Source organism: Dipodomys ordii, unplaced genomic scaffold (genome assembly GCF_000151885.1).
Source record: "Dipodomys ordii isolate 6190 unplaced genomic scaffold, Dord_2.0 Scaffold113, whole genome shotgun sequence".
NCBI classification, from domain to species: domain Eukaryota; kingdom Metazoa; phylum Chordata; class Mammalia; order Rodentia; family Heteromyidae; genus Dipodomys; species Dipodomys ordii.
In genome coordinates, this window is record NW_012267329.1 from 1,987,172 (window position 1) to 2,010,061 (window position 22,890).

At 45.0% G+C, this 22,890-nt stretch overlaps 1 protein-coding gene across 2 annotated transcripts in view; it reads left to right on the plus strand.

Moving 5' to 3' along the window:
- The window catches only part of Galnt18 (polypeptide N-acetylgalactosaminyltransferase 18), a 321,219-nt gene that overhangs the window by 279,226 nt on the left and 19,103 nt on the right, over positions 1-22,890 (plus strand). For both annotated transcript variants that reach the window (XM_013028804.1, XM_013028806.1), the window contains one exon: positions 19,454-19,618. In XM_013028804.1, the coding sequence (XP_012884258.1) occupies positions 19,454-19,618 (165 nt within the window). The remainder of the gene's footprint in view (positions 1-19,453; positions 19,619-22,890) is intronic.

The following is a 22,890-nucleotide window of genomic DNA, read 5'->3' on the forward strand; positions in this document are numbered from 1 at the left end:
AGATGGGAATGTCATGTGTCACTGTGCATTGTGCACTGCACAACTGTGAGAGAGGGATGAGGTACTTCACATTGTTGACAGACTGTCTGCTGTGAAACCTAACATACTCCTCCCTAAGCCTTATACTTAATGGGAAGCCTGAAAATGTGGAAAAGTGAATGATAAGGCAATATAAGAAGCAGTGAACTGGGTTCAAATCTCTTCATACCACTTACAAATTAGTTTCCTTAGGTAGGTATCCAATCTTTATGCCTCAATTTCCTTACCCATTAAATAGAGATATTCTGTTGCCTGCCTTGTAGCATTGTAAGGATCACTTAAATAGATGCACATGATATAGGTAGATAGTGAAGGCTGGCACATAATCATGGCCTACTGAAGGTAGGCTATCATCATTATTCCAAGATTGATAATGAGACTCAAGGCTGTCCTTGAGCTAAAAGAATAGAGTGATTTGTCAAAATGAACAGATTTAAGAGAGACTTGAAATGATCTTCCAAATACAAAGCCTCGTATTTGTGGCTGAGAACCAGGGAACTCAGGTGACAATGAACATCTCATCATGTGTGCCCAAGCCAGTTTGGTGGGCTTTGGGGACACTATAAGGGGTTTGTATGTCACATAAAAACATAGCAACACCAGAGGTGTCCCCTTCTGGAATACTACAACTTTAATCTTCCCTCCCTCCCTCTCCCTCTCCCTCTCTCTATGTGTGTGTTTGTGTATGTATGTATGAGTTTGTGTATATGAGAGAATCTTGCTATATAGACTTCCCTGGCCTCTGACACGTGATCCTCCTGCCTCAGCCTCCCTAGTGCTAGGATGTAGACAAGAGCCACCAAGCTGAGCAAGAACTCCATTATCGTGTGTGTGTGTGTGTGTGTGTGTGTGTGTGTGTGTGTGTCTTTCTTTTTAAGTTAGTGGGAGTCTACTACTGGGCCAGAAACTGTTCTTGGCCCTGGGAGACAGCAGTGAAACAGAGGAAAGCCATTGCTCACATGAAGTTTCCATCATAGTGCTAGAGACAGACCAGACCCTTGTCTGCATTTTAATCTTTTTAAGTCTTTGCCTCAGCCAAGGTGTGAACTGATGCTGCTCTTTAGCATTGCCTAGGTGACTTTCATTTGTGCTTCAAGACTTGGACTTCAGCCAGCTATAGCCAAAAATGTTGAGAGCAGATGAAGGCTGGCTCAGTCCATCCTGCCAGCCTTAAGGTTGACCTTAACCTCCATGGTTAAGCGCCAGCTGCATTTGAAAATGCGAACATCTGCAGGCATTTAGAATGCTAGAATAAAACAGATTAGATACACAGTAGTTAATGTCCTACCAGGGACATAAAAGTATAGCCTTTCCTGTGATCTTTCCTACCCAGGCAGAAATCTACGAGTTAGCATATAACTTCAGAGAACCTAGCACACTTGGAAGGTAAATAGCAAAGTCAAACACAGGTACAATTCTCTTAGAAAATTATACTCTCCAGTGAGGCTGTTAAACTATGTCCTGATAGGGTACTGAAAGCATAGGGCTTCCTCTCTGCTTCCTTTCTGTCTCATTTATAGGTTTTTAGAGATTTTTCTTATTCCTCACAAAGTTTGTTCAGGGTCTACTAATGCTCAGGCCATTAGTGACTCAGTAGTCCTTGTGGATCCACTTGTTGATCATGTGGTCTTTTCCTTCACCTTAGCTCCTGCAGCCATCATAATGAAGTGCCACAGGCTGAATGGCTCTTACAATAGGAAGTTTGAGTCTGGAAGTCAGCAGGGCCCAGCCTTCTGAGGGGCCCAGAGAAGAATGTGCCTAAGTCTCTTTTCCTGCCAGTGGTTCCTTGACTAGTTTCAGCCTCACTGCACTGTCAGAAGCTAGTCTCCATGTAGGACGAGGTCCAGATTTCCCCTTTTGTAGGGCACTAATCATTTTAGACTAGGACCCCACCCCACTCAAGGAAGTCTTCATCCAAACTTATCTAATTGCATCTGTCATGACTCTGTTTCCAAATAAAGCCTCATTCTGGGTACTGGAAATTGGGACTTCTAAGTATGAATCTAGATAATATACACTTCCACTCTAACACCCTCAACGCAGAGGAGTGGTGACGGACGTCTGACTTTCACTGCATTGACTGAAAACCCCCTTACTTCACTGCCTCTCTCCTTTTATTGGTCAAATCTACTCATGTGGTCTTGCCTTCCCACCTTACACCTGCTGTGTACGCAGGAAGACTTGTCTCTGTCACAAGAACTTAGCTACTTTTCAAATCAGTTTTACCTCCAACAAATAGGAAAATAGTCTCTTGGGTATGAATTGACTTGTCTATGTCACTCCAGAAGTTACTGGCAAAGACAAGTTGAGGAAAGATGTTACCTCTTAAGTGTCATTCACTCATTCATCAAAAATATGAGAGGCTGTCATTTATGAAGTCCCCATAATTTGGAAAGTCTCATTTTCCTGGGAAGACAAACTTCATCTAGTGATAGGAATAGTCTTATAGAGCAACTTACAATGAAAGCTAGTGAAGTCCAAAGACGAGGAACACAAGAGGAATGGTTTCAAAGGGGAAATAGTTTCAATGGCTACAAAGAGGAAATAATTTCACACCTGTGTTGAATCTTTGGAACAATTCTGCTTCGGTATGGATCAAAAAGGTCACTCTGATTCAGTTGTGATTCTCTCAGGTCTCAGAGGAGGCCCTGGGTGGGAGAAAGCATCATACCACTAATCAAATTAGTGACAGAAAGCTGCTGAGAAGCCTGCTAATTGGCTAATGAGTAAATGTAACCATTTTGCTTAAATTAGCAGCAAATTTCAAGCAATCCTCAAAATAACTGAGAATATTATCCCTAATTAGTTTAACAGCCTGGAAAATTTCTTCTAATGGGAAAAATACAATAACAGGGTCTCCCCCACAGACTCTTTATGCAATCAGTCACTCATTCACTCATTCACTTATTTGCTCATTCAACAAACATGCATTGTATCTTATTTGACACCAAGAGGAAAAGGCCTTATTCCCACATCACTGCCTGGAGGAGTCCAGGACTGGAGAAGGAGGCATACACTCAGATAATTGAAGCTTATATAATGAAACTTTGCAACCTACTGCCCCAAATCACCTTCTCATTAGCCCACAAATAAAAGAGAGGTGGGGAGACAAGACAGGGCCTGGGGACTTCTCTCATTCATTCTGCCAAGAATTTTTCGACTGTAAAAGACATGGGAAAATGAAGTGCTTTTCCTCTGGGAAGGAAAATGCTTGGCTGTAAAAGAAGAAAGATAAAAGGGATTTTAATTCCCTCTAAAGTTTTTTTGAAATACTGAAGCTGCCACATTTATGCTTTGGGATGAGCTTTGACTCAAGGTATAAAGATTAAAATGGAGATGAAAGACAAATTCTTGGTTAACAGAGCAATGAAGATAGTGTATTTTAAGAAAACTTAAGGCCAAAAAAAAGAAAACTTAAGGCAAGGATAGAGTTGTAAATGGGTCCTAATAACCATTGCTAAATATATATATGTATATATATATACACATATGTATGTATGTATGTATGTATGAATATATATATATATATATATATATATATATATATTTCAGGGTGGTGTTGAGAATAGAACCCAGGGTCTTGTCGTAATGCATGCTAGGCAAGTACTCTACCATCTAGCTACATCCCTAACTCTCATTTATTTTTTAAGTTCTCACTTGGTTAGGATACAGGAAAGAGGGAGGGAGAGAGGAAAAGAAAGAGAGGGAGGAGGGAAGGATGAAGAAGAAGAGGAAGGAGAGAGGTAAAGAGGGAAGAAAGGTGAAAGGGAAAGGAGAAGGGAGAAAAGGAAGAAGAAGAAAGGAAAGTGGGAAGGAGGGAGGAAAGAAGGACAGGGAGAAGGGAAAGAGGAAAGGAAGCAAGGGGATGAAGGAAGAAAGGAGAGAAGGAAGTAAAGGGGAAGGGAGAAAGGAAGGAGAGGAAAGAGGAGAGAGATAGGAGGGAGGGAGGAAAAGGAAGAGATGGTCAAGAGAGGAAAAAGGAAAGGAGCGAGGGACAGAAAGAGAGAGGACTAGAAAGGTGTGCTTATCTTCCTGTCAAGAAACTGCCATTTTCCCACAAGTCACAATGGGTCCATCACCCCTTCCTTGCTTGGCAGCCCATGTGGCTTCCACTTCCCGATGACCTTTTCCAGGCATCACCATTCTCCCAGTCTTTATCTTTAATAAGTAAAGACAGCATCAGCACTGAGTGGCTGAGCATCTTGAAACTCTCTCCTGAACTTGCTTTGTGTCATCCATGCATGCCCTCCATAACTCCTTGGCCTGTGGTTGTATTTTGGGGGCGCCAGTTGATGCTTGGCTGGGTGGGCCCTGACAGCAGTCTGTTTGGTCACCCCCAGATTTACATGATTCCAGAACCAATCCAGACACAGTTATGTGGGTTTTGCTAATTGTCCCTTCACAGTTCCAGGAGACACCATTCATGTAGAATGCTGTGAGTAGAGCCATGGAGTGTCACAGAGCCTGTCCTTGTCCTGGCCCCGGGTAGCTGGAAGATACCTCTTGTTCTGCACCCTCAGGCAGCCCACCCCTTCAAACCTACCCTGCAGCACTTTAACTTTCTTGGTGTACAAAATGCATCTTTGCTCTGGAGGACCCAGGGCCATGGCTGCTACATAGAAGCATGAGCTTGGGTTCTGATAACCTGTACATGACAATGCCTGGGCCAGTGCCTCAGCATGCTATTGAATGTTACTGTGGTACTCCCCAGAGCCACCTCTGCTGGGGTAATGAAGGGAAACTTTCAAGGCTGAAAAAAGCACAGACAATACCTATAGGTGTCCTGCCTCCCTGGCTGCAGTTGTGCCCTTATCCTTTGAGGTATCCATGGAGACCAGGTGTCTCATCTGTCATGTCCATGCTCAAGAGCCAAGCAAATTTCTCTTTTCTCTAACGGCTCCCCAGTAAGGATTAATCAAATGAGTTGCCTGATTAATGTAGCCTACCATCTCACCCTTTCCTTAATGCTTTATGGAGAGGACATGGATGAGACTTGATGGACCCGACTGAGACTCATAGAGTGTACATTCCAGCTCTGCCACATATTCAATCTATGACCCTAAACAGGATTCCTACCTCCCTCCCTCCCTCTCTCTCTTCCTCCCTCCCTTCCATCCTTCCTTCTGTTTTTTTTTTTTTTGTATCAGTACGGGGTGTGAACTCAGAGCTTCTCACTCTAGCTTGACTTTTTTTTCTTCTCTTAAGTGGTTCTTTACCACTGGAGTCATACCTCTACTTTTGGCTTTTTGCTAGTTAATCGGAGATGAGTCTCCTGGACTTTCCTGCCCAGGCTGCCTTCAACTCTCAGGCCTCAGTTCTCATATTCCTGAGTAGCTAGGATTACACAACTTGAGCCCCTGGTGCTTGGCCCTGAGGCAGAATTCTTAATTTCTCTTTACTCAGGTATCCTCTATAACTTAAAGCAAAGCTTAGTTCATAGTAAATGCTAATGACTTGCAGTCTATTATTGACTGATACATGTTTATGCGTATGTATATCCATATGTATATGTACATTTGCATAATCACACATAAAATTACCGTGTGTCAGTCTCTGCTAAACAGTTTCTAGCTGTCAGCTCATTAAATCTTAAAACCATCTTGCCAGCTTATCCCCATATTGCTCAAAGATGCAAAGTACCCAAAGATGTACTCTGACAGATAGTGCATGCAGACTCTAGGTCCTGGAAGGTGATGGCAGATGGTGTCACACCTTACAGCAGCCCTTCCACAGGTCAAGGCCAGAGAAAGGAAGGCTGACTGCAGTGTGATCTTCTCTACAAGTGCAGCCTCCTTCCGACTATCTTCACAGACATATCCCAGGTGACTCACACAGGACTCCCTCTCTTTTGCGACCAACCATTAGACTACCTGGTTGTCCCCTACTCCCAGTCTGCCTGGGGCTGGGCCTTGTGTACTGAGTCAGACATCCAGAATATTTCCCACCCTGCTGTTGGGCAGAAGCACATTCCCATTTCTCTTTTGACAATCACACACAGGAGCAGCATGCTGGCCCAGATGCATGAGCTCTGTATGGGGGCGCAAGCGGACTGTGGGAGCAGAGGGCTGTGTGAAGCACACCAATGCAGGTGCCTCCATGTTAGCCTTCTCCCTCCTCCACATGACGATGAACTCTAAGCTGCTCCCACAGCTTCAGAGCTAAAAATAAATTAATAATAAAAAGAGCCTCTTGATTTGTTATTCATGCCACATGATAGTTTCTTCACTTCATGTCCAAACTCTGCAATTAGAGTCATAAACACTGAGTTTTGTATGACTTTTATGGAACTCTTACCGGCTTGGAACCGGCAGTCATTAGCAGCACCATGGTGGCCAATTCAGGCTCACCGAGCAGAGGGAGGCTGAAGGTTTTGCTCTCTGCACATCGTTCTTTGCAGCGTTTTGCTTACCAGGCATCCCTGGGCCGTGGAAACACAGGGACAGAGGAGCTACATTTAGATGGTGACGTGGCTCTGTGTTCTTGGGCAAGTCAATTGACTCCTCTGAGCCTCAGCTTCCTGATCAGTACCATCCCGGTTACTGAGAGTTAAAGGGTGTAGCAAACTCGTGTTTGCCTCTAGCACCAAGCCTGGCACAGACTGGCCTAGGCAGACTTTCTCACCAAGATCCATCGGCCTGCTCAGGCACACTAGCTTTGTTACTTCCTACTCATCTGTAAAAGAGGTTCAAATGATCTGTTTCACAGAGGTTTTGCAGGGGTTAAATGGAGAAATATAGAGGATGCTTCACACCATGCCTAGCACACAGTAAGCCCTGAATTGATATATGGTAATGGCTTTTTTGTTAGTATTAGTATCAATCAACACATGGTAACTGTTAGCTTAGCATTCGAATTAGTATTGTCAGGATGAGAGCTGGCAGGATCTACCTCTTCTTTCAGATCTGGTGTATCTTTTCATGAAGACCTGGATATGGGAGCTTAAGAGATATGCCACCCCCACTGGGCTGGAAGCCAGGCCCTGGCCCTTTTCCTTGAGAGTGGGCCATTGCTATGGGCATAGTTTGGGCAAGAGCAGGGGATACTTCCTTCTATCAGTGACTCTCCTGCCACCAAGTTTTGCTGGCACACTGAAGCTGGCCTGCCCCTCTACTTGACCAAACTTCCAAGTGAGAGAATTATGAAGTCCTCATACCCCAGGGGTCCTGGTTGGTGGGGCTGCATTCACTTAGGCTTCCCGGCAGCTGCTGTCACCCATCCCCCGCTCATGGCGGCCATATAAGAACTGTACCAGGGGAAGCCAGGATAAGAATAGAGAGCCAATGACAGTGTAAGGTGTCAGCATTCCAGCTCCAGAGTGGTACCAGAGGCAGTGCCCTCTCAGAGGCACCTTTTGAAGAGGTATCCATCTGAAGCAGGGGGGTGGAGGTTCCCCTATACTGGATATTCGGACAGCCTTTGTATGCAGGGTCAACATTCAAATGAGCTGCTGAAATTTGCAGGTCCCTCTGCTGTTTCTCAGTCAGGTGTCACTGGCTTTCCAGGTGGGGGTGGTTCTTCATCATATGGTCTGTCTTATTAATGACAAGACATTGCAGCCCTGGGCCCTGGGGATCCGCAGTGTCACTGTTTGACCAAAATATCCCCCATGCATTTCCAAATGTCCCCTGAGCAGCTGAGGCTCCGAGAAATAGAGTATAAACAAACAGGCTATGGGATTTAGAAATGGTTGGGAGCCTTGAGTGTGGGCATTTGAATGGTGTTTATATCAGGATATCTTAAGGATATGCTTAATCTGTTCAAAGAAAGATTCCTAAGGAGATGTGTTTGGAATATATCATGGGCATAAATAGATTCTTCTATTTTTTCTGCTAACTCCATTGTTACCACCTTGCCTTTATCCCACACGCTTTTTCTGAAATGTGTTCATTGCTGTGCATTAGCCCCGAGAAGGAAGATCTTTAGTGGAGCCCTTGAGGTTAGCACTGTGTTAATATACAGGGAATTTAAGTAGAGCCAGGCCCTCTGAATCAATCACAACAGCTTTATTTCTTTATTTCTTTCTCAAAATGACACTATTAAATGCAGTAACACGTGTGAGAGTGGAGGTTGGCTTGGGTGAAGGACACTTAGAAGGAACATTTTATAACATTTTTTTTTCTTCAGGAAAAACGACTTTACATCTCTGCAATGTCTCTGGTCTGACTATGCTGGGCTGCTCAGAAGTCAGCCAATCATATTTGTCTGTGGCATAACAAACATGAGCTCAATGAAATCACTAAATTAATGAGAAGTTAGATGATAATGAGAAAATGGCATGAGATAGTGCTTTCCTTTTCACACCCTTTGGATGTTCCTATGGTGGCCAGGGTCACCTTGGTGCCTATGTATGGACCCTGAAGACAGTTGAAGCACAGGAAATCTCTCTTTGCATGATGTATGACATAGGTGTGGGCATCTGAGAGGACATGAGAGCTTATGTTTAGGGACACAGGTAAGGAGGTGGAGCCCGTGATTGGAGATTCCTATGCTTTAGACTTTGCTATAAAGGGGAAAGAAACAGGCTGACCATCAAGAGGGATGTGGGATTGAGAAAGATGTATATTCTGATTTGTTTAAAGACAAACAGCAAAGAGGCATATTTGTTTTCATTTTTGCTTTCGTTTTATGTGCTAGTACTGGGCCATGAACTCAAGACCTTGCCCTTTGTGTCTCATTTTTTTTTTTTTTTGGGTCCGGTCATGGGGCCTGAACTCTGTGCCTGGGCACTGTCCCTCAGCTCTTCAGCTCAAAGCTAGCGCTCTACCACTTGAGCCACAGCGCCACTTCCGGCTTTTTTCTTTTTGCTTATGTGGTGCTAAGGAATCGAACCCAGGGCCTTGAGCATGCAAAGTAAGTGCTCTACCACTGAGCCACCTTCCCAGCCCCTGTGTCTGGCATTTTTACCCAAAGTTGGCCCGCAACCATTTGAGCCACAGCTCCTCTTCTAGCTTTTATTGGCAGTGAGAGTCTCAGGGATTTATCTGCCCAAACTGGCTTCTAACCAGGATCCTCTGGTCTCAGACTCGTAGGTAGCTAGGATTACAGGCATGAGCCACAGGCACCTTGCTCAAGGAAGCATGTTTTGAAGCTGAAAGTAGTAAAGAAAGAAGAGATATATTTGTAGAGGGGGAACCATTACCGAAGCAGAATCTCTGGGGGTGGCGCTGCTCCTGGACAGCAGGAAAGGAGCTTCCTTTGCTGAGGAAGTTCACTCAGGAGCAGAGCAGGGGGTCAGTACCGGGGGCTATGTGTGGAATGGAGAGAATGTCGATCTTCCCTTCTTTTTTTCTTAGGGGGAAGGGTGTCTGGTGCTTGACAGATGGGCTTTTAGAGATATCCGACTGAGTTCAAATCCCAGTCCTGACACTTGCTATCTATTAATTTACCTCAATTTCATCCTTTTTTAAAAAATCACCATTTTTTTCTCCCTCCTACCCAAGGCTAATGTGAAAATTAAACAAATGTATGTAGAAAGCATTTAGCTTCCCTGACATGTAGAAATAACTCATTAAATGGGAAATGCTGTTATTATTACCATTATTTATCTTACTTTCTTGAAGCAGGAGATAAAAAGAAGTAGGGTTGAGGAACACCTGTAGGTTGTATCTTGTGCTTTAGAAGCACACCTATGAAAACAAGCTGCCTCTGCCAATATACTTTTACTAATAACACATGAGATATGTCCTTCCATCGAGCTCAAGATTCTGAGTGTGAGCAGCTCAGGCTGGGCTTGGCTGGCCCTTTCTTCTGTCTTCTCAGAAGATACCCATGTCTACGGTCACCTGCTGCTCTGCTAGTGGAACTGCTCTTGAACAGTAGCTACCCATAAGCGGAAAGAAAGGGGCTTCTGGACCGTGCATGTGTTGTCAGCCACTGGGTTTTATTACCAGGCTCTTTCCTACATCTTCCTGATAAGTAAGAGAGCTGGAGAGCCCAGGGCCTACCTTGAACACTGAATATATGTGTAAATGCCCCTCCTCCACTTCGCATTGTACTCTTTCCTTAATGTAGTGTAAGGTAATTGTTACCAGCAGTTTCTCATGGGGTTAGGGAAGGGTTAGGCCTAGGCCAATCTGTGTCCTGGGGACAAATGTTAAGAATCTTGTCCTGTAGAAAGGCATATTCTATGCAAGCCACTATCTTCATGTATATGGAGAGTGGTATCCAAGGTAAAAGAGTAAGGGATATGAAGCAGATGCTGGGAAACAAACCTGGGTGAACTTTTGAGGTGAAGTGCAAATGAGCCTGAAGTACTTTTATTTATATACTAATTCAATCCACTAGGACGTTTGAGTGTGTCTTGTGGGTCAAGCAATGAGTTAGATAATACAGATAGCAGTGAACAAGGCAAGTGTGGTCCTTACTCCCAAGTGACCAATGTTAAAACTATATTATGGTCTCCTAATACCAAAGACCCATCATTCCACTGAATTCTGCAAACACCCTATGAGATGAGCACCACTGGTACTCCTGTTGTGACAAGTGGGAGAATGATGGCAGAGAACATTGTATGGGTTTACAGGTGTTTCAACTATATACTGAATTACATTCCTTTGGATATATGCTCAGGAATTGTGTGGCTGGGTCATATGGTAGTTCTACTGCCAGTTTTTAAGGAACATTTATACTAATTTCCATAGTAGCTATACTAATTTAAATCCCCACCAAGAGTGTATAAGGGGCCCTTTCCCCCATGCCCTCATCAGAATTTGTTATTTCTTTCTTGAAAATAGCCATTCTGACGGGAGTTATTTGGAATCTCAATGATAGTTTGGATTTATTGATTTATTGCTAAGGATGTCGAACATTTCTTCAACATTTATTTGCTGTTTGCATTTCTTTTCTTTCTTTTTTTGTGCTGGAGCTAGGGTTTAAACTCAGGGCCTTGCTGTCTCGTTTTGCTTTTCTCTCAAGACAGGTGCTCTACTACTCGAGCCATACCTCCACGTATGGCCATTTGTATTTCTTTTGAAAACTGTCCCATTTGCCCATTTATTAGTTGGATTACTTATCTTTCGGTGTTTAATTTTTGGAACTCTTTATATTAACTCTGTATATTAACGCTTTTCCTTTGGATTCTGGAAATTGTTTATGTTGTGGTACAGAAGGTTTTTAATTTAATGCAATTACACTTTTCAGTTTTTGTTCTTATTTTTCTTAGCAGTTGGGGTTCTATTCAGCAAGGAGTCAGTCTTTCTTGATCTAATAAATATTAGATCCAGTGACCTTGATATATATTTCCCAAGTAGCTGTACTTTTCCTAAGAGCATACATCACCTTTTGTAGCTCTTCTCTTGTGTGATGATGTGAGAAAGGAGCGTAACAAATGGTTTTCAGTCAGCTCAGGTTCCATCATGCTCCAGAAGCACAAGACCTCAGAATCTCTGTGGCTTACAGTAACAAACATTTCTTGGTCTTGCTCCATGTCCATTTGTTGTCTGACCTTATCTCCTTTTTGCAGAGTCTTGTCAAAAGTGGCCCTAGTACCAAAGGCTTGCTCTTTATCTGAAGCACATGCTCATTCACCTTGTTGGCCTTGCGACACTTTTCACTGCTCTCTGGAAGTAGTCATCACCCTTCTGGTCTCCAGAGATGGTCTCCTCATCACTCACCTTTTAGCTCCCAAGTGAGAGGCCCATATTGTAGGGGGTTGGCAGCATCTCATGTCTACTTCTGATCTGTTTAGGCTGAGATTCCCCAAATCTCAGTTGCTTACAACTAAAAGGACTGTTCTTGATCATTCTCCATGTTTATTTTAGATCAGCTTCCACTCTGTGTTACCCCCACCTTTCTCTGTGACCAAAGAAACCTTCCCCTTCCCCTCATCTGTGATAATAAAGTGATCAAAAGGCAAGTGGGAAATCACATGATATCTCTTAAAACTTCTAATCAGAAATGATGTGTGTCACATTGGTCAAAGGTAGACATGAGGCTACACTTCACATGAGTAATGGAGCATGTAGAAGAGCTCAGTAAGGGGGAAACAAAGAGGAACTTAATAAGACATAAGACAAGCCAGAGCACATTTTGAAGACATGGACAGCTATGGATGGAAGTTAAACTTATGAACCCAGCAATGGTACTGTGTAGCTATTTTCCTGGGTACACCACGGGAAGCAGAAGCCCGGTTCAGCTCAGCTTTTTTGGTTCAGTCTGAAGTTCAAAGATGACTCCTTGGTCAAAAGCTCTGCTTTTCTTCCTGCTGTTCTTCAGACACAGCTGGAATCGTCCAGACAGGCCTGCAGCAAATGTTGCCCAAGTCACCTCTAACGCAACCTTGCTTTCCAGGTCCCTTGGATGTTTCTAACTCAAAAGTCTCTGAAAACCTCATTAGATGTGCTAACAAGCAGGAGCCACAGTCTGAGCCACAGCTCGCTGTCGCCTGGCTGGATGGTATCTGTTTTCTCCAGCCCCCACCCTGCTTTCACCTCATCTCCCTCCCTGCCTACATAGCTGCAGGGCACTGTGTTGCCAGGCCTCTCTGGCTTGTTTTATCCTGCATCCTCTGCCAGGAGTCTCAGACTGTCCTCTGCCCAGGATGTAGTCAAACCTCATAGCTCATGAACCTCCCTGGGTAAAAACAATCATCGCTCCAGCTCTGGACCATTGCAGACCTATCTGCTCTAACCCAGAGTATTCTCCATACTCTTCTGCATGTGGCTGACAGATTCTTTAGGGGGTATGGAAAGGTACCTTGGTCTTCTCTGCTTCTCCAATGCATAGTTCAGACCGAACACCTCTGAGGGCATTTGATGAGCTAAAGTGAAGACTTCACTGACTGATTGGCTGAATCCAGGTACAAATTTCTTCTCCTTGGGATGTGCAGGGCTCACGGGCTTAGCCTTACCTGCTCACCCCCATTACGGACATGGGTTTTCAGAGGAATCTCTGAGCTAGAAAGCTGGCTTTGCATATGCATGTTCCTTGGGAATGGCTAACAGGGCTTCCTCTTCTCCACACAGCCCTCGTGCTATGAGCGGTGAATGTAAAGAGCCTTTGGAAGTGACTGCCCTCATTCCTGATTTAGCATCTGTGCACTGTGGCCCTCCGCACAGTAATGAACCTCTGTGTCAAGGGGTTAATGACCAATAACTAGGCCCTTAAATCAGCCCACCCTGTCTACACAGAGGCCTGCGGCTCATTCTTGGGGAAAGAGGACAAAGAGGCCATTTCTAATGCACATTCTGGATGTCACAGTCACCACTCTGTAAATTGAAATTTAATAAAGCAAGGCTCTGCATGCTCCTTCTTCCCTCTGCCCCTGACATTTCTGGTGCCTTCTCTGAATCCTTACTGCTGGCTGGTTAGTCATGAGAGGGGCCACAGAAGGGAAGGGGGTTGAGGCTGTGAGGCTGGACAAGGAATTCCCCCTCCACTTAGCCTTTGTGTGGCCTCTTAGGAAGAGCTGGTCCCTACCTGTCTTGTCCTTACCCTGAATTTCCCAGCCACTGCAGTTGACAGGTAAAGAAACTGAAGCTCATGATGGCTTGCTTTTCAGCTAGAACGTGGAGTGGAAGTGTTTCACAAAGCTCCAGGTCTTCCTGGCTTGCAAGTCTGTATTCTTTTTCTTTAATTTTTGGCAGTACTGGGCTTTGAACTTAGGGCCTTGTGTTTGCTGAGCAGGTGCTCTAGCACTTAAGCCACACCCCAGACACCAGAAGTTCATATTCTTTCTATCCCACCTTTTTCCTAGACTACGGTGGTTTTCCCAGGTCAGAGATCTGCACAGACTCCTGAGCCCCTCTCTCTGAATTTCTAACTTGGTAGGTCTGGGGTTAGGCTCAAAAAATGTTCATTCTGTCAAGTTTCCAGATGATGCTAGCACCACACTTTGAGAAACATTGCCCCAGGCCACGGCACCCTCTCCTCACGTGGCCACCAACCTCAGAGTCTTAAAATCAATGCCTCTGAAGATAGGGATCCAGCTTTTCCCCCCACAAGGAGAACACAGCTAACTCAAGGAGCCCTAGATACTACTCCTACATTTTGTTCCTAGCTGCCCAAAGTCTCCTTTTGGCATATTCAAATCCTCATGCATAGCCCCACCCCTGGGGACATTAGTTTATTGGTAGCGCTGGGATGGGATCCCTCAGTTTGATCACATTTTAGGTCACCCTTGTCATTCTCCCAGCCTCCCTGCTTTGTTGCTCTCAGTTTCCTTTTCTTCCATGATCAGCTCACAGTTCAGTCTTCCCTTTGATGACCTTAGCCCAAATCCTCATTTTAACCCTTTGTAATCATCTCTGCACATGTGACTTCAAATTTCACAAGCTGCCACACACCCCAGGTGTGTACCCATCCCACGGAGAGTACGCTCCTCATGCCTCATTGGGCTGCAGTGATCCTCTATTGTGTCCCACCCCTTCTAGGTCTTCAAAGAAAGGACCATAAGAAAGTGTTGCACCCCAGACCCTCCATGCCATGATCTGGTGGCAAGCATGGTTGTTTTCTCCACTGTGATAGTTCTAGAACCTTCTTTCAAGAGTGTCCCACTGCTTTCCTCCCCACTCCTCTTAACTCTTCAGAGTCAAGATAATTTCAACTTAATACCACCATTGCCTCCCCATGCTGGAGGCTGGGCCAGAATGCATCTCTACCTGTCTCAAGGACACTTATGTACCAAGGGACAGCAGTGTTGCCAAGGAAACATGGCCTATGGAGGAAGAACAGCTCCTCAAGTGTCCACACACACACACACACATACTGAGGGCAAGAGAGGGAGGGGGGGAGAGAGAGAGAGAGAGAGAGAGAGAGAGAGAGAGAGAGATCAGAATTTTCCATGTCAAAGAATTCAAGAGAGTGGGGTCTGGTAGAAGCTGAAGGGAGGTTAAAGCATCTTATCCAAATATCTGCAAAAATGTTGGTGAGGCAGAAGCTAAAGGAGGGCTTGTTGAGCCTCTATATCTTGTTGGAGGGATGATTCATGCCTTACTCCATGATGATCAGCCATTTAAACTTATGTGAACTTATTTAAACAAAATATTCTATGAAAACCAATTGAATGCAAGAAAGAAAATGAGGATTACATGGTCAAGCAGGGACAGGACCCTAGGACCGCTCCCCTCCCACCTTCAGTGGCCTCTGAACCCTTTCTTGGATCCCCCAGGGCTCAGTATGAGCAATTTATGGTAGTGGGCCAGGCCTGGCCCTTGGTGGCTCTCAGGGGATGAGATCAGGGTGGCCATAGGAGCCGAGCTCTGCCTGAGCCAGCCTCACTGAGGGCTGAGCCTGGAAGTGGAGCACTGTGGCTGCCCAGTAGTGCTGAAGAATGAGAGGTTGGTCTGAACGGCTGGCTCTGAAGGGGATGCAGGTCCTAACCTGCTAGGAATTCAGCCTTCCTAGGAGTTTCCTTTCAGGCAGAGGGAGAAAGCAGTGATTATTCAGGCATCTTAGCAAGTTGTTTTTACAACCCATTGTAGTCTGTTTCCTTGTCCTTACAAATGCAATGTGACCTTGAGAATGAAAAGTACCTACCTAGCAAAGCTTGTTTTCTTTTACCCAACCCATTTCCAGATCTGTGAGGAAGTGATGGGAGGGTGAGCCATAAGTCAGCCTCTTTGAGACATAGACCCACCAATGTGTTGGACCACACTGGCAGCAGAGGCCACCAGCATCCTATGGGAGCAGGGGAGATGTTATCCAGAGATGAGGAACTTAGCAAGGGGAACCACCTGCCCTTGAGTCTCTGCCCAACCATGGCTCTATGGCTCCAAGGACAGGGCAGGAATGTGCACTTGAGGGCTCCACAGCTGGCTATCTAGATTCACAATTGTTCCTGACCCTGACCTGGAGGAGAGCAAACATCACCATTGGTGTGTGAACTGCGATCCAGATGTGTTCATTCACAGAGGTGCAAGAGAGTTTTCTCCTCTTCTAGTAAACATCACAGTGGAATGCAGATCGGGTTTGCAGCCCTGCTGAGCGGTGTACGGCTGAGTAGAGAATGAGCTGAATCAATCATTTGTAGCTGAGGAGGAATTGACTGTCCAGGAATGTTGTTTCAGTACCCTGGGGGTTTGTAAAATGACCAAAGACAGGATAACAGCTGGCCTCAGCCTCTGACAAGAATCACAGGAAGGATGTTGCCTGGCTCTGGAGTCAGACCACCTCAGTTTAAATCCCAGACTCTGGTCTGGGAATGTGGTTCAAGCAGCAGAGTACTTGCCTAGAAGGCTCAAACCCTGATCTTAGGACCCAGATTCTAAACAATGATAAACAAATACATAAATCTCAGCTGCTAAACACTAACCATGTGATTTTTGGATACATTTTACTCAGTTTCCTCATCTACAAGATTGGTAAAAATAGTAATATAGATTGGACATCCCCGATTAAAAAATATTTCCTAATCTTAACTCTTTGATGCCACAAATAGAAAACTCTATACCTCACCTCATGTGAGAGGTTGCAGTAAAACTAAAAGAATGTTTTTTTTAAAAAAATATATGACATGGGGAAACAAAGGAGGAGGCAACAGTGCTTGATAAGAAATGTACTCATTACCTTGCCCATGTAATTGTAACCCCCTCTGTACAGTATTTTCACAATAAAAAAATATGACATAAACTCACTTTTAGGCCATGTGTATATGGCATAAATGAATTGTGTGTGTGTGTGTGTGTGTGTGTGTGTGTGTATGCAAATAGCCCAAAATCCGAAGGGAAGAAGTCTGTAGTCTGTAATACTTGGCCTGAGAGTTTCAGATACTCAGCCTGTACCTTTTCCAGATTCTTATTATGATTAAATGAGATAAAACACATGGACCACTTCCTGTCTGAAATATGGTATAAACTAAAGAGAATTCAGCTTTTATTATCATCAATAGTCTAAGTTGAGGTTTCTCCTCAAGAGCAAAACTGACATTTGGCGCTAGAAAACTATTTGCTATGAAGCACTAACAACCCCAACCAAGTCTCTCCAGATATCCCAAATAACTCCTGCTGGGAAGAATCACACCCCAGTGAGGACCAGGGCTCTAAACCTCTTTCTCCTGAAAACCTTCAAAGCTCCCTGCTGCTCAGAAAGTGCAGCTGTGCTTGCTGGCCCTGTAAGCATTGAAAATGGGGCATCTTGCACAAATCCATTTCCCCTTTTTGTGTGTTTGGGCCCATTTATTGATTCATTGAAGTACTGTCTGGGCCTCTGAGATGTTCACGGGAGGACTTGAGAGAATCCTCTTTGCTGAGTCTCCCTCTGTGATCTGCCGTCTTTTTACTTACACCAGTGAAGCTACACTTTGCTGTTGCTTTTTAAATAACAAACAACTGTCTGTCCCTATTATGATTTTCCCTGACTCTGGAGCAATAAACAGCTTTGGTGACAGCTGTACCAGATAGTTAAGTGCACACACACCTCTCAGAGCAGCTCCCCAAGCACTTCAGAGCAGCTAAGAGGATACAACTGGTTTCAGCTATTACCTGGGTGGCCACTTGTGCCTGTGGAGCCTGCCCTGGAGAGGAGAGCCAGACTAATGACAGGGAAGAAGTGGGGACTGGGGATGATTGGCTCCCTGGCCATCCTTGTCACACAGCCTATGTTTCCTAGCCTCAGGAAACTTGGGCCCTGACATACAAGGTAGCTAAGGGCTATGCGGTCCTGAGGAGGTGATCAAGGTGCATTTAGCCCAAAGGCCTACGCAGGTGTGTGTACCTCCTGGCATAAGACTCAGGTGGCATGCCAGAGCCCTGCACTATTGCATGCTCCAAGGAAGTGTTCCAGAGATGTGAGTTGGCCTAGGTGAGTGGAAGAAGTGAGGACAGCTCTCACGTTAGTGGAACTAGAACCATTGTTCTCTAAAGGCTATTTGCTTGACCCCCACGTTGTCTATGGCTCTTCTAGCACAGGACCCATGGGGTTCTCATCTCTGTTTGGGGGTTTTGTTTTGGGGGTATTTTTGGTCAGTTGGGCTTGAACTCTGGACCTGGCTACAGTACCTGAGCATTTCAGCTCAAGGCGAATGCTCTAACACTTGAGCAACAGCACCAATTCCGGTTTTCTGGTGGTTAATTGGAGATAAGAGCCTCATAGACTTCCCTGTCCGGAATGGCTTTGAACTGTGATCCTCAGATCTCAGCCTCCTGAGTAGCTAGGATTACAGGCTTGAGCCACTGGCACCCAGCTATGTTCTCATCTCTGAACCTTCAGAATTCAACTTAGAGATTATTTGTCCATTGGGTGGATAGATATAATGCCTAATGGCATAACTATTTGATTTACTATAAACTAGGGACAGATTACAGCCCACGAGACAGCCCCTGTATCTGCAAATAAATTGTTATTAGAACAAGGGTATTGGTTTATGCTCTGTCTGTGAGTGTACAGGCACCACAGCAAGACACTGAATGGGCCTCTGTACAAAAATGAATCCATGTAGAAGGTCTGATTCCTGTCCTCCAGGAAGGCCTCTTGTAGGACTGCTTGCTGGGGGGTCATTTTCTGGCATCCCAGAAAGAGGATTCCCATCACACAGGAGAAGAGGCCTAACTGTACCTAAGCCTAGTATATAAATGCTACCCGATGGTTCATGCTGAACACCCGCTGTCAAGTCTGGAAGCCAGGCAGTTTGGTACATTCTAGGCAGAGGCTGCCTCTATGATCTACCCAATGGAAACCTTGGATGCTGAAGCTCTGACAGTTCCTGGCAGTCATTCTCACATATGGTCACATTTGTTGCTAGAACTGAGTGCTTCCTGGGACTCCACTTGGGCAGAACCCTTGAAGCTCATGCATCCCAACGTGAAAGTTCCTAGGCCAGGCCTCAGCTACTTTTCTCGTTTAATGATCTCCTTTTAATGTAATGGAGCATAGCTGGGAATACAGCTAGGATCTGCATCCTAGTTTTCATGGAGAATCACTGAATCTCACCGGGATCTTGGGGACTCCCCAGCACACCCCAATACCAATATTTGCTATTTACCCTTTAAGGGAAAGCCTGCCCACCCCTGTTCTTCACTGACTCATAGGGATGGATGTTTTGTCTCGACATCCGAGACGCAGAGCTCCCCCCAAAGGCATGGCCCAAACCTTTCAGTTCCATGCCTTGGCCAAGTATAGTATCTGGCACAACATATTTATGGAGGAAGTCAGTTACACATAATGGGTTCACAAGGTACTCTTTAAACGATGGATGCAATCAAATTTTAAAGCTATGGCCAATGTTTTGCAATGTACAGATTATAAAAAAAAGAAAAGGTAGCTGTTATTCCTTGAAATTTTTGTTTAATTATAGATGAGGACCGCGTGCTATACTAGATCATGATGTAAAAGGTTTCTTTTCCTCTGTAACAAAAAGATTTGACAATCTAGGATCTTCCACTGAGACCTCTTTAACAGCTGTCTGGTGATGGCAGCTATGTTCCCTCCATCTCTCCAGATGATATTTCAGCTCTTTCTCCCCGCTTTCCTTTCCCCTCAGAATGTGTACTACACAAGCAGCCAGCAGATCCACGTGGGCGTCCTGAGCCCCACGATCGATGACGATGACAACCGGTGCCTGGTGGATGTCAACAGCCGCCCACGGCTCATCGAGTGCAGCTACGCCAAAGCCAAGAGGATGAAACTCCACTGGCAGTTCTCTCAGGTAACCGCCCTGAGCCAGGGACAGCTCAGCACCACGCTCCTAGAGTAGCCACAGGGGCCAGGCTGGGGCGGGGGGAGGAGAAAGTTATTACTTTATCATTATTTTGATGATATTAGGGTTGAACTCAGGGCCTTCTGCTCGCTAGGAAGGCCTTCTACCACTCGAGGTTATTATTATTTCATTTAACCTTTAAGGGAACTGAGGTTCAGAGAGGGGAGTCGTCTGTCCCTTGCCAATGTCACATAGAAAGGGATAGAGCTGGGATTTGAACTTGGTTCATCCTAGCTTCAAGCCTTTGAGTCTTCTCTCCACAAGTACCCTCTCATGAGATAAAGTCCCACCAGTGTCCCAGCTAAGATAGTGCTTGGCCTCTGGTCTGTGGCTCATGTGCCTTCCTCCCAGTATAGAGTCTCTAGGGGTGAAATTTCTTCATAGGACTATGTCTGAGGTCATCTATAGTGGAGAGACCCTACACTAGTGATGATGGAACATTACTTTATTAGGTCTCCGTAATTCAGGGGCTCCTATTTGATATCTCACTCTTCACTGGCTGCTGTATCTCCCTTACAAAATGATGCCCAAGAAGGAGAACCTTTGCCCCTTCCCTCTAGTCCTCCCTGCCCCAGGGAGTCTAATCATTAGGACCAGGGTTTTTCATGGGATTTTTTTTGTAATCTTGTATTTTATTTTTGTTATTGTAAAGGTGATGTGTAGAGGGGTTACAGTTATGTACGTCAGATCATAAGTGCATTTCTTTTTCAACAGTGTCACCTTCTCCCTCATTTTCTCCCAGTTTTTCTCTCCTTATCTCCCTCTCCCATAAGTTGTGTAGTTCATTTTCAACATAGTGTCTAGTGAGTATCACTGCTGCATTTGTTGCATTTGTTCACCCTTTGTCTCACCATGTCTATGCTCCCCTTACCCTCTCCCAAACAGATAAACTTACATACAAGACAAAAGGTACAGAAAACAAAAACAGTGACAAAGGAAGAAAAAAAAAACAAAATAACAGCTAGGCACTGGTGGCTCACACCTGTAATCCTAGCTACTCAAGAGGCTGAAATCTGAGGATCACGATTCACAACCAGCTGGGATAGGAAAGTCTGTGAGACTCTTATCCACAATTAACTGCTAGAAAACCAGAAGTGGTTGTTCATGACAGAATTCTGGAAGCAGCCCCTCTTCCTCTCTCAAACTGACAGAGTGAGACCTGGAGGTGTGGTTAGGAATGACACTTAGGCTCTTACTGAGGAAGAATGGCTGCAGCTTCCTGGCTTGAGCCAAGTGAGACCAGACTCACAGTCTGGTGAGGAGATCATCCCTCACCCAGTCCAAGAAGTGAGCAAGGCTGACTTCACTGGAGTAAGATACTATTTGTGCCTGAAACATCAGGGTCTCTAGCATTCATATCATATGTTATGGGGGATGTTCCATGCTGCCTTTAGCCAGGCCTGCTAGTGTTCAGCTTCCATCTGGGGACTGAGAATAGGGTAGTTCAGGGAATTGGGGCTGGTGGAACAGGAACGGGACAAAGCTAGTCAGAAAACAGGGTAGTTCACTAACCCGGGATGTTCTGAGTGTGCAGGAGCCTGCTCCATTCAGGAGGTATGAAAGCTGTTCCAGGGAAGAATGGTGCATGTCAAAACCTGGGCAATGTCATCACACTCAGTGTCGTGTTGGGGAGCAGTGGAGAAGAGCCTGGGAGGGTCAGCCCAGGTCACAGAGGACATGAGGCCTGGTGGACTTGGTTGAGAGATGAGAATGTGCCACCTAAGCCATACTTAGGTTTAGGTTTTTAAAAGCCCACTCTTAGAAGACTGGTGGAGCTAGGGTAGACAAGGAGATAGAAGGGTAGAAAGGGAAAGAAGATGAAGACTTAGCAGGAGCTAGAATATAGGTTTTGAAAGTTTAGCCATTCACTCCTAAAACTCAGGCTTAGAGGATATGGGCTGGCAAGTGTCCTGTAGGAGGAAGGTAGGGAGTGGGCTCTGGGCTCTTCAGCCAACCATCTGAGATTCTGGGGACTTAGTGTCCCTCAGATAGAAATAATAATTCTCATAGAATTAAATGCCTCACCCCTCAGAAAAAGGCCTTGCTCCACCAAAGGCAGAGGAATCAACAGAGCTGTGTCTGTCTTTGTGCTTCAACTACAGCAGAGACTCCTCAAAACCCAGTTCCCAGCTTCTTTCTTAATCTTGGGTGAACAGCCTGCCCCAAAGGCTTCCCACTTGAATGGGAGTCAGAGGTAGAAGGTGGCACTCTGATGCTTGGGCAGTTTTCAGTTACTTGGCCATACATCTAATTAAAACTCCCAGCATGCTTTGGCAACTACAGCTTTGATCTCTCTACCAAAGGGAACTGTTTGGAAATAATCATTTTAAATTCCTAAGTTGCAAGCTCAGAGTAGCCGCTCTCATTTGGTGTTTAATAATTAACGCATTGCAGTTTTTGCTTAATACAAAAGGATCAGTCTTTATCAAGTGACCTGGAATCTGTCCTCAAACCCTCATTGATAAAGGCGTGCTGTTCAGAGAGGAAGCCTGGAGCCTTTTACATGATTAAAATCTTGAGCTAATTTTCTTGCAACAGGTTTTAGTCTCTGCAAAGTACGTAGGAATCCAACCGACTCTAATGATCTGCTATAGATGCTGGGCAGGAAGGAACTTTCACTGGGTTCACTTCAAATCTCCTTTCTGGTTCTACGCTGTGTTATTTACTCTCCTGAGGACCACAATTAAGCTCCACAGCCATTCAGACTGAATTTCAAAATCATCTAGTGTGATTCTTGTAGATATGCATTTGCATATCTTAGTGTTCACTTTCCTTTCCTGATTTTATGTTTAACAAATAAAATGCCTGTCCTCTAACCCCTGCGAGCTATTCTGAATTTCTAATGCTTCAGGCAGAACCAGGACAGTGTTAGATACCAACACCCAGAAGCCACATTTGATGAAAACATCTCCTGGCAACTGTGATGTACGGGGCTCTGATGAGCAATTTTCCGATGATGAACATTCTTTCCTTCAGTCATTCATCAAACATTTATTGAGCATGGGGGTTTGGCAGGAGGGACACAGATATGAATCAGCCTCAGCCTCTGCCCTCAAGGAGCTCATGGGCATGTAAACACACAACAAAACAGGCTGATGTGAGCAGAAACAGTGGTGTGCGGTGTTCTGGCAGCTGCGGGGACAGGCTCCTTCCACAGACTTCAGGGACAGCTTCATATGCACAGCTTATTTGATCTGAATCTTGAAAGTTGGAGAGACTGT